The sequence below is a fragment of the Trachemys scripta genome, chromosome 3, assembly GCF_013100865.1.
Source record: "Trachemys scripta elegans isolate TJP31775 chromosome 3, CAS_Tse_1.0, whole genome shotgun sequence".
Lineage (NCBI taxonomy): Eukaryota > Metazoa > Chordata > Testudines > Emydidae > Trachemys > Trachemys scripta.
This window is the reverse complement of record NC_048300.1, coordinates 16,096,985-16,109,227: the sequence shown is the minus strand read 5'-3', so window position 1 is coordinate 16,109,227 and position 12,243 is coordinate 16,096,985. Positions and strand designations below refer to the sequence as shown.

General features: G+C 41.7%; 1 protein-coding gene across 1 annotated transcript in view; it reads left to right on the top strand.

The window, feature by feature from the left end:
* The window catches only part of WDPCP (WD repeat containing planar cell polarity effector), a 250,030-nt gene that overhangs the window by 88,915 nt on the left and 148,872 nt on the right, over window positions 1–12,243 (top strand). The window contains exons 5-6 of the mRNA XM_034764195.1: window positions 158–228; window positions 485–544. Coding sequence (XP_034620086.1) covers window positions 158–228; window positions 485–544 — 131 coding nt within the window. The remainder of the gene's footprint in view (window positions 1–157; window positions 229–484; window positions 545–12,243) is intronic.

The window sequence follows — 12,243 nt, the reverse complement described above, 5'->3', positions numbered from 1 at the left end:
CCAATTATAGGCAAGTTTCTGTATAACATTATGTTAAGATCATTCCTATAAATCTTATTATTTTGTTTCCCCACACCAAAAGAAAGAAAACCCCAACTTAAAACATAGTTTTTGACTGTTTATATATATATACATATATATTTTTTTTATTTACCAGCTCGAGATTATCCTTGGATACTTAAAAACAAACGCCCAGAAAAACTGCGCGATGCTCTCAAGGAGCTGGAGGTACCTTTCAGAAACTTTCAAGTATGGCAACAAATAATCCGGTTTTCAAACCTCTTTCAACAGCTTTAATTTTCATAAAGGATCAGCCCTCCTGGTGATGATAAATGTGCTTTTGTCCAGTGGGCTGGTCCAAAACAGTTGCATCTTTGTTTGTGTGGCATGCTGATCTCTCATGCTTGAAAATCAGAAGCACCTTATCCACTAGTGACAATGTGTACAGCCAACTCCACTCTTTCTGTTTTCTGTTGTTCTTCAGGAGCTGATGCAAAACAGTCAGTGTGTGCTGAGCAAATGGAAGAATAAATATGTCTGTCAGGTAAAATGTTTTGACATGCTCTTGAAATGTTCAGTCAGTGGAGCTGAACGACTGTTCAGTGATTGATGCTGAAATGTTATCATGTTAACTGGTATAGAAACTCACTGGTGTTTTAGCATGGGGGAATTTCATTATTTAGATTTTGTTTATAAGCAGAAACAGACAGGATAAAATCAAACTCTATGGTCATTTTACTAACAAGAATTACTCAGTAAGGGCTTGATCTTTTGAGGTACTGAGTGCCTGCAGCTTCCACAAAAGTAATGGGATTTGAAGGCACTAAAAGCTCGGGGGTGCTGGAATAATTTTTATAGTGGGGGTGCTGATGATAGAACCCATGTATTTAGTGTTTGTTATTACTACTTCAAGCCAGGGGGTGCAGTAGCATCCCTAGTTCCAGCACCACTGTAAACACCTTACAGGATCGGACCCACACAGTCAAAAGAGCCATTAAAATGTATAAAGAGGCCTGGAAAATATTTTTATATTATATATTTTACATAGCAAACATTTACACATATGTATCAAAGCATTTACTTTGAACCTGGATACCATGGTGATGGGGGTTGTGCGAGAATCTAGATAAATAGATCACACGTCAAGTCCCAGAGCATAGGGCACTGTGGCAAGCCATGCACGTGTATCTGTCCTTGATATGTACATAAATATCGATATACTGTAAAAAGGAAACATCTGTTCACATCCTCATTAGCACAGGGCAGCAGGGTAACTGGGAACAGTATGGCATATTGGGATGTGTGATCCAGCTTCCTAATCAACAGCTTGCTCTGAAGATGTGGTTAGTATTTTATCACTTTAAACGTTTCTGCATAGCCCTATAACTTCGATGTTTGTGAGAAAGATGCATCATGTTTAAAACTGCTTCAGCACTGAAGTTGACATTTTAAAAAATGTTACTAATGTAGTTCTAAAAAGCAAATTTTGTACTTTGCTTCTGCAAAATGTTTTAATGTTTTTCAATGTAAATTAAATGTAAATAGTTCCAAATTTGTATGGTCCTGTTTTGTTAAATATATTTAAAGTATCCAAATTCCATGTATGTTAAAGAAATTTCCAGAATTGTTTTTAACAAGAACAATTTGTCAGTGAATGCTAATCTTCTAAAGCTAATTTTAAGTATCAACTGTTCAGTTATTCAAGGCCCCAGATTTTTGAGGTGGAGGGGGAAGGGAAGGAGTGTATGAATCAGAGAAGCTGAGTCGTGATCAACTTTAAGTGTCACTACACAAAAAAATGGTTGTTCATCTTTTTTGTTACCCCTTTGCTATGTATCCTCACTTGTGTCTTTCTACCCAGTCTCCCCATATCTTTTTCCTTCCTGTTACATCTCCATCTTTCTAAACTCTCACTCCTTACTAAAATGGAATACTTGTCCTCTAAACAGCCTGCCTCCTCTTGCGGCCTGTACTTTACGGACTGGCTTCTTGAATTTTGGAGCCTCTTGCCAGGGGACTTCTTCAAGCCAGAATTATGTCACTCCTCCCTTAAAACACAACATCCTAGGTTCGCCAACTATCGTATGTAAAGCTCATTTCTCCAACTTAGGTTTCTCAGAGGAAATTCTTCACATGCATACATGTGTGTGTACACAAAACATAATATATAAAAAGAAACAATATATACTTATCAAGTTATTTCTCATACAAGGTAGGGGGGAAATTGAGAGATTGCTATTTCTACTTTTAAATATGTGCTTTGACACTACATCAGTGGGGTCATATAAGGAGGTAGATAGATATCTGGCCTATTCCTGTAAGTTTTCTTGAGATATTTTGCTCGAAAATTAACTAGAGGTGAAAACAACGGTATTAATAGTAGTTACTTCTCTATCTTAATCAATTTCCATTTGCTTTCTCCAGTTCTTAGCCCATTTTGCATTGAGATTATCACAGCTCAACACAGTTTTATACAATACGCAGCTGGAATTGAACTTTCTCATAGTGATTTAGAACATCCAGAGACTATTCAGTCAAAAAATTTGTGTTATCCTGCTTTCCATCATCCTCATAATAAATTGTAGTTCTTCAATAAATGAAAATAAAACAGAGGAAAACGAATAATTTGGGAGAGTTCTTCTCAAGTAGGACAATTCGCAAAATGCCTACTTATCAATTCTTTTTGATGTCATACAGGATCTGCACTGTATTGCTACTTATCTTCCCCATAGCATCTTGTGAAAATGACAAGATCCCTCGCTTCATGAATTGCCTAGAAGAAGATGTGCAAAGTAAAATGTGACAGTAAAATGCCGTATTTTTGAACCAATGAATTTTTAAAAATTAACAAAAATACTTCATGTTCTTCTATTTGGTGGGAAGGAGTAAATTCTAAAAATATTTGAAGCAATAACTTGCTAATGTTTTGGAAACATCACTTCACAAAGTGAAAAAGAAGTTAGAGGTTTATTTATAAACTTCAGGTGGGTGTATAATTAACTGTTTCACTTAAATGGTCTGAGTTATGTCATGTCACTATTCTATTTATATACTTCTCTGAGTAAAATAATCTTTGCCTGTAATAGAGAAGAATATGTTTTACATTAACTTGCCATTATTGTGGTAAGCAATAAGCAAACAAACCTCATGGATAGTGAAAAGTAAATTACTCCACCACTTAGATGTTAATAACTGTAATTGATTACTGATCTGGGCTCGATTTGAATGGGTGACTGGGAGTTCAAAGATTTGTATCCTAATGCCATTCTCCTCAACCTTCTAGCCCTTTTATCATAAACTACTGACAGATGTCATCAATAAAAATATAATAACTTAAAATATTACAAACAATCAATAGCCATACTTTTTTCTAAATTTCCCATTGTGTGTGAATCCTTCATATTTCTGACTGAACCATAATGAGGCAACACTTTTCTTTGTAATAACAATCTGCCACCGTCACAGCCTCTCTCTCTGGCCTTTGCTCCTCTGGCAAGGTAGAAGGGGTGGAAAACAACGTAAGGCAGTACAAGTGTAATAGGACAATTACATGAAGGACTGATGTGTATCAGATTTTGTGAGAAGTAGGCATAGGCCTACTGTCCATAAACTGTTGTGCCTACTGGTATGTGAAAAGTCGTAGTCCCTCAGTGTGCTGCCTCCCCAGAGCCTTCAGGTAACCCAGGGAGCAATAAATTGGGGGCTAGATATTTTCAGAGAAATGCACACATACAGCTCCTAAAATTAAATGTGCAATCATGTTAATTGTGTGTGCAAATGACAGACTGCATGCACATTACTGCAGTTACATGCAGAGAGTAATTATGCATGCAAGTCATTTGCATGTACACACTTCTGAAAATCTCACTTCAAGACTCTAAATTAAATCCAGCTCTTTTGCATGCCATTACCTAGAACAGGGGCGGGCAAACTTTTTGGCCTGAGGACCGAATCGGGTTTCGTAAATTGTATGGAGGGCCGGTTAGGGGAGGGGGTCGTGGCTTGGCCCCCACCTTCTATCTGCTCCCCCCCCGGGACTCCTGCCCCATCCACACACCCCGCTCCCTGACCGCCCCCAGAACCCCGCCGCCCCATCCAACCCCTCCTCTAATTCCTGACGGCCCACCCAGGACCCCTGCCGCATCCAATCACCCCTTCTCCCTGTCCCCTGACTGCCCCCGGAACCCTACCCCTGACTGCCCCCTGCCGCCCCATCCAACCCCCCTCCTTCCTGACTGCCCCCCCCCAGGACCCCTGTTCCTCCCCCAACCACCCCGACCCCCATCCACACCCCCACCCCCTGACCACCACCCTGAACTCAACTGCCCTCTATCCAACCCCCCCCGCTCCTTGCCCCCTTACCGCGCTGCCTGGAGCACTGGTGGCTGGTGGCGCTACTGCCACGCCGCTTGGCTAGAGCCGGGCCACACAGCCACCACACAGCACAGAGACCGGGTCAGGCCGGGCTCTGCAGCTGCGCTGCCCTAGGAGCTCACAGCCCTGCCGCCCAGAGCATTGTGCCGGCGGTGGAGCGAGCGAGCTGAGGCTACAGGGGACGGGGGACGGGGGACAGCAGGGGAGGGTCCAGGGGTGAGCCTCCTGGGCCAGGAACTCAGGGGCCAAGCAGGACGGTCCCGCGGGCCAGAGTTTGCCCACCTCTGACCTAGAACTACCACTAAACCTTAATGTTGCCCCAGTTCTGTCTTTTTTTAAAGTTTAGTTTTGTGTCTAAAGTCTGCTCTCATCACTTTTTCCTATATGACAAACATCAAGGGCACCGGAACCTTTGTAGAAGTGAGGAGAGCCATCGGCGCCGGAACCGGGGGGGGACCAGGGAGCAGTGCCCCCCCACACACTTTTTAACATGGGTGTAGTTTGGGGATGGGCGTGGTGTTGCCCCCCAAACTGCAAGCCTTGGGCAGGCGCAAAGCAGCCCTGGCAGGGGCTGCGCTTTGCAGCGGGGAAGCTGATCACCATTATCAGCTCCCCCTCCTCAAAGTGCAGCCCCTGCTGGCGCTGCTCCGTGCCTGCTTGAAGCATGCAGTTGGGAGGGGTTAGCGCCACTCCCTGCCCCCCAAACTACACCCTTGTTAAAAAGTGGGGGGCATGGCCCACCCACTTTTAAAAGTGGGGAGGTCATGGCCCCTGGGAGCCTCTCCCCCCGTCCCTCCCCTGGTTCAGGTGCTGTTGACAAACATGGCACTAGAAGTTTTATATTTACATGCTTTTCATTGCCAAAAAAATTTGTTGACTGTGTTCTTTATTCTTGCAACCCTATATATACACTTAAATATTTTTTATATCATATAGAAACAGAAAATGTGCTAGTTCATGCAAACATACCTAGACTGTATTGTGATTTTTTTAAAAGGATTGTAGTATTTAAGAGAGCTTAGTAGAGCCCTAAAGGACTGAGCTCTATTCTTTTGCTCTGTACCTACTAGCTCCAATAGCATGCCATGTTAGTACTGTAGTTCTAAACCCAAAGTTTGATGACCTATGATGAGCTGCTGAAATAATCCTGTAATCTTCTGTTAGTTGTTGTCAAAAGAAGAAAATAAATAGACCATAAAAGATGCTTTGACAGAAAAGAAAGACAAGAGATCTTTCCAGTAAAATGTCACTGTATTATTTATAAATAAATTGTTCCTTCCTTCCTGTTCTGGTCAGGAATAACAATTTAATGTAGTTAATTAATTTCACTAATATTTTAATTAGAATTTGCTATGAAGAAACTGCCGCTACTTTTCACCCATGGTATCATTCCTTAACACTCTGGAATGCTTTGAAATCTTTTGCTACAAAAATGTGAATTCAGTCCTGTGAAGTGAGACCATGTTTTCAGTTTTGGTGTACAGTGTATATTTGAAAAACTAATGAGAGCTCGCTGAATAATCTAGTTCCTAACTTCTTGATTTTTACATGCATGTTTCAGTGTAGGATTAACACACGCCAGTATTTACATATTTCATTGTATGAATGCAAGGTAGCAGAAGTGAATATTGGCAGCTAATAATAAGAATTTTGCATTTGTATTTAATTACTTTTATTTTATTTAAGTTGCAGTTTGCATATGTACATAAATACTTTTTATGTTACTGTCATTTTCACATTTAGAGCTTAATTGTGAGCTGAGATACACAGCAATATGTGCTGACATGGCTTGTGCAATTAACTGCTGTGCATGTGCACGCAAGTAAGCTGATTTAGCAAGATATATGGTGACACATGCCAGGGTATCTGATGTCAGAATCAAGATACTATGTGAATAAAACATATGAGAAGTTAGTACTTTTTGCCAGCTAGTAATAGGAACACTGTCCATCATATTAAATTATTTGCTTTTAATCATAGCAGTTAGTTCATAACATGTTGGTACAGATCCAGGGCTAAAATCACAAATGCATTGATTGTTGTGAAATATTAACATGTAACAACAGTAAGCTCAGCTGTATTGAGGAAAGTGACAGAATAATTACAATGGAGTGTGTGTGTGGGGGGAAGCAACCTGAAATGAAGAGGTGGGTGAAAACACTGTGATCCTGCTTGAACAAGAATTGCTTTGCAATTCCATGCCTCTCTTTGCATATTCCCTGATCTTGGTTGGACTTTGTGACTTGACTTCAATGGAACTTAAGCATGCACTTAAGTGCCTTGCTGAATAGAGAGGGATTTAAATACATGCTTAAAGTTAAACATGTAACTTTGTTGCATTGGGGCCTAAATTCCCCTTGAGCAAGCTGTGTTCCACCAACATTCATCTGTGCATTGCAGAGGGGCATTTTGGCAAGTATTAACGAGTGTGTCAAGGATGATATGGGTCTACTCCTGGACTGCTCACAAACAGCTTCCGGCATGCAAGTCACTCTCAGCGATGTTTGTGTGTACTTGCAGCCTGCCAGTCATGCACAGGCTTTTACCAGCCTGAATTATACTGCAGGGTGACCCCAGCACACTCCCATTTCCTGACTTTTCCCCAGAAATGTACTTCTTGTACTGCCCAGCTCTCATCTGGACAATACAAGCTCATAGAAAGTCCTTCATTTTATTAAGTGAAATGATATGCACATGCCTGCCCGCCTAGCCAGTGGGATGGCTTAAAGTTAATGGCTAAAACAACACGAGTAAATGGGTCTTAGTTCCCTGCGTGTCATCAAACCGTTCTTCGGTGGTGGAGTGGAAATTGAGCGACGAGAGGGTGCTAAAAATGTCAGGTGCTAGGCCAACATGGAAAAGGACAAGCCTTGCTGTGTGTACTTACAATTGTAGGTCGCTGGCGAGGGAGGAAACATTAAACCATCTGATGGAGGAGAAGAAAAGGATAAGATGCGATATCCTCAGTATCTGTGAAACCCGATGAAAGAAGGAGTTGGAAGTCAACTGGAAAGATGGAAGCGCTGTGAGGCTCGGAAAGGGAGATGGCGCTAGAAACGTTGGAGGAGTCGGATTTATCGTCAGTAAGGATTGGGTTTCGAAAGTCATATCATGCCAGCTAATATCATCACGTATTGGTGTGCTGCATCTTCAGATGGAGTCAAAAGCTCCTCAAGGTCATCCAGGCCTACGCTCCCACAAGTGCAAGTGAGGACGAAGAAGGAGAATAATTCTACTGAGAGCTCGAAAGAGCCCTCGCGCAAAAGTCCACTTACACTATCACGATGGGTGATTTCAACGCTAAGGTCTGGCGAGGGAAAGCTGGCGAAAAGTTCATAGGGAGATACGGCAGTGGCGAAAGAAATGAAAGAGGAGAAAGGCTGGTAACTATGCAGAAACTAAAGAATTGTACGTGGCAAACACCTGGTACAAAAAGAAGATTGCAAAAAGGTGGACTTGGATCACGCCAAACGCGAAGAGTAAGAATGAAATCGACTATATTTTAGTCAATAAAAGGCATCGTTCAAGATGTCTCTGTAGTGCAGCGCTTCAACATCGGCAGCGACCATCACCTGCTTAGAGCGAAGCTGATTTTCAACAGAGTAATGGAAAAGAAAGCCTTACAGATGGCAAACAAGAAACAGCGCCCAAAGACATTTGATGAAGCAAAGCTGACGAAAGCGATTTCTGGGTTTGACTGGAGCCAGATGGAAAAGTGTGATGAGGACTATAGTATCTTTGCTGACAAGGTGAGATGTTGCATAAAAGCTGCTGAAATTGAAAAGATGAAGAAGTCAAAGGGAAGAATCTTGAACGAAATGAAAAGCTCGTTAGAGAAGCGGAGAAATATGAAAAGTAGCCCCGATAACAACCTTGAGTACTCCATTCTGTGCAAGCTTATACGGCAAAAACTGAAGGGAGACTTTGATAACTTCCGGAAAGAAAAACTCCTTAAAACAGCTGAATCACGCAAGAGCCTCAGGACATGCAAGCGGGAATTGGCGCAGTATAGATTGAGCGTAACAGCATTGAAGAACAAGGACGGAGAGATAGTAATTGACAGAGCAGGGATGGAGGAGGTCTGCAAGGACTTCTATACAGAACTGTTCAAATCAAGAATCAACGTCCCTCTCCCAACGCTCCAAGAATCAGAAGAATGTGTTCCCCCAATAATCGTCAGTGAAGTCCGAAGCGCACTACACCAGATGAAGAAGGGAAAAGCTCCAGGCAATGATGGAATAACGTCAGAAATTATTTCTGCAGGAGGTGAAAAACTTTGGAAGGCCCTCGCTTTAAGATTCAGTCGATATCTCAAAGAGGGAAAAATATCATCAAGCTGGAAGGAGTCGAATACCATCTTGCTGTACAAGAAGGGGGATCGAGAAAATCTTAAGAACTATCGAGCTATATGCCTGCTCTCTCATATCTATAAACTCGTTACAAAGGTGATAACAAACCGACTCTCGCAGAGTCTGGATGAACAACAGCCGAGAGAGCAGGCAGGGTTTCAAAGAAATTTCAGCACGATTGACCTTATATTTACCCTTAGCCAGCTCCTAGGAAGAGCGAGGGAATACAAACTCCCGCTGTGCATTGCTTTCGTCGAGTATGAAAAGGCCTTCGATATCGTCGAGTTCAACGCAATATTAAAGGCGCTCTCAGAGCAGGGCATTAACACGCAGTATATCAGTTTGTTGAAGGAAGCGAATACTGGATGTACAACAGACATTACTCTCCTCGAAACTCCCCTTCCCATCCCAATCGAGAAAGGTATAAAGCAAGGAGATACGATTTCACCAAAACTAGTTACCGCCTGCCTTGAAATGGTTATGAGCAAGATCAATTGGAGGAGTGGTGTTAATATAAATGGAAAACGATTATCTCATCTCAGATTCACGGACAACATCATACTAATTGCCGAAAGCACCAACCAACTGCAGAGCATGCTACGAACACTCAACAAGAAAAGCAGTCAGGTCAGTCTGAAAATGAACCGTTGCAAAACGAAATACATGTGATCAGACATCTTACGAAAAGCCCGAATAACGGTAACAGGAGAAGAAATTGAAGAAGTGGAACAGTACATATATTTGGGTCAAGAAATGAATATGTGCCAAGACATGAACGGAGAACTCTCGTGAAGGATTCGGGCAGGATGGCGTGCGTTTAATTCCATCAAGGACATCCTCTAAGGAAAAATCGACAAGACCACACGTACAAATATCTTCAGTTCAACAGTGCTGCCAGCCATGCTGTATGGCAGTGAAACGTGGGTACTGAGGAAGAGAGAACAGCGGCTGTCGGTAGCTGAAAGGGCAATGGAACGAGCTATGTTGGGAATTTCCCTTCTGGATCGTATCCCAAATGAAATTATTAGAGAACGCAGCAGTGTGAAAGATATTATCGTGGAAAGCAGATATAATAAGATACGATGGGTGGGCCACATAGCACGGTTCACGGACAATAGGTGGACCGCAATCATTACTGAGTGGTACCCAGGAGAACAGAAAAGACCACCTGGTCGGCCTCCAAGAGGATGGGAAGATGACATTGTTAAATGTTTCGGACGAACATGGAGAAGAAAGGCAAGAATGCGAGAAGAATGGCGGACGTGTTGTGATCAGAGCAGTCTTAACCGATCGTTCCAGGTGATCCAGGTGATATGCACAAATCTTGTTACTCCAATTAGAGTCTCCCAAACACTTCAGTTCAAACACACTGGTTTAGATAAAACAATAAAACAAGTGTATTAGCTATAAAGAGAGAGCTTTTAAGTGAACACAAGTAATGAGGCATAAAAGTCAGAAATGGTTACAAGAAAAAGAAAGATAAAATGCAGCTAATGCCTAACTTAACAAACTATATTAAATTCAAAGCAAGGTTTTTCTCACCACATGCTCTTAAGAGTCTTACTGGCTGAACTTTTTAGGCCAAGACCCCTGTAATGACTGTTTCCTTTGTTCGGCACCCGTAGCTTGAAGTAGCAATAACAACCCAAATACATGGTTTCCGCCGTCAGCACCCCCATTATAAAAATTGTTCCAGCACCACTGCATTGGGGTGTCTGCCCTAGGGTGACCAGACAGCAAGTGTGAAAAATCGGGATGGGGTGGGGGGTAATAGGAGCCTATAAAAGAAAAAGACCCAAAAATCGGGACTGTCCCTATAAAATTGGGACATCTGGTCACCCTAGTTTGCCCCTTCTTTTTATTGTCCTGTCCTCTCTTTGAGAAGCATTTCCAGCTGAGAGCATGGCACCAGGCAGACTGTGTGGTCAGGAACCCCATGCTGATTCTTTGCTAAAATGTAGATTTTTCTGCTCATTCCCCTTTTCTTGCCAATGAATAGCCATTTAGAAGGCAATGGCCCATTGACCTTGTTTTCACCTGGCAGAGGGGTCAGCTTGCCCGTTGTCTCTAAGGAACAGGTTTGGCCTCTCCCCAGACTTGGAACATGTTTTAGTAACGCCATACAGTGGAATCTTATAATTTTACACACAATGTTGCTACACATATTTTACCAGGACAATAATGACCAGCAAATTATGAGTTTTTCACATGATATCTCACAAGGCATACTTTGTACAAAGATTATTACAGTAGTGTACTAGGAATGAAGACAGAGGTACAGTCTGTCACATCCCTCCTCCCTGCCTCATGTAATTATGCCTGCATGCATACCTTTTACTCAGGCTATGTTCGAAGTCTATGTTTGAAGTCACGCCTATATTGTTTTTTATGCATTGTTCCGGAACACACTGAAACTGATGCAGATATATATCTACAGACTTTTATCTTATAACTATTTCATACATTGAAACACTTGTTTGGTGAGTTTTGTGATGTATTTCATTATGTGTTTGTTTCCCTAGTTTAATATTAGTTCTATTTGATAGCATGTTTGAGTGAGTGAGTTTTAATTCCATTAGTAACAATGGACAGCTCCTTTCAACAGCAATTTTTGGTGTTGGATCATCATGTGTGTGTGTTCAAAGTTTACACCCTTCCCCATTAGATCTATGTTTGTTCCCATCCACCTCTCCATTTGAGTTTGAGTATGTAAATTTACATACATTGCACTTAAATCTTACCACAATGGCACAATAATCTTAAACATCTGAAGTCCAATCTATACATTTTCTAAGTTTCAGGTTAATTTTGAATGAAAACATAAACTGTTCTGTGTTATTTAAACACCTGCTTGTGCTTCATGGCAAACTTTTTTTAAAAATTCCTTTTGGAAGCAAATGATTATAGATCTATTCTGTATTTCTACTTTGATCTTTATATAATGTTTTTTCTTAAAAGTTCATTTTCACTTGCTACTTACCCTCTAAATGAAGTCATTGAGCTTTTTTGTGACATCACATTTAGTTACTGTGGAAATTTTGTCACATTATTAAGGTTATAATGTCACAATGTAGTTATGTATCAGAGGGGTAGCCGTGTTAGTCTGAATCTGTAAAAAGCAACAGAGGGTCCACTGTTCTCCACTTCAACCTCCCGGGCCACACAATAGCAGATGTAAAGGTAGCCATCTTACAGCAAAAAAACTTCAGGACCAGACTCCAAAGAGAAACTGCTGAGCTCCAGTTCATTTGCAAATTTGGCACCATCAGATCAGGATTAAACAAAGACTGTGAATGGCTATCCAACTACAGAAGCAGTTTCTCCTCCCTTGGTGTTCACACCTCAACTGCTAGCAGAGCACCTCACCCTCCCTGATTGAACTAACCTCGTTATCTCCATACTGATTTATACCTGCCTCTGGAGATTTCCATTACTTGCATCTGAAGAAATGAGGTTCTTACCCACGAAAGCTTATGCTCCCAATACTTCTGTTAGTCTCAAAGGTGCCACAGGACCCTCT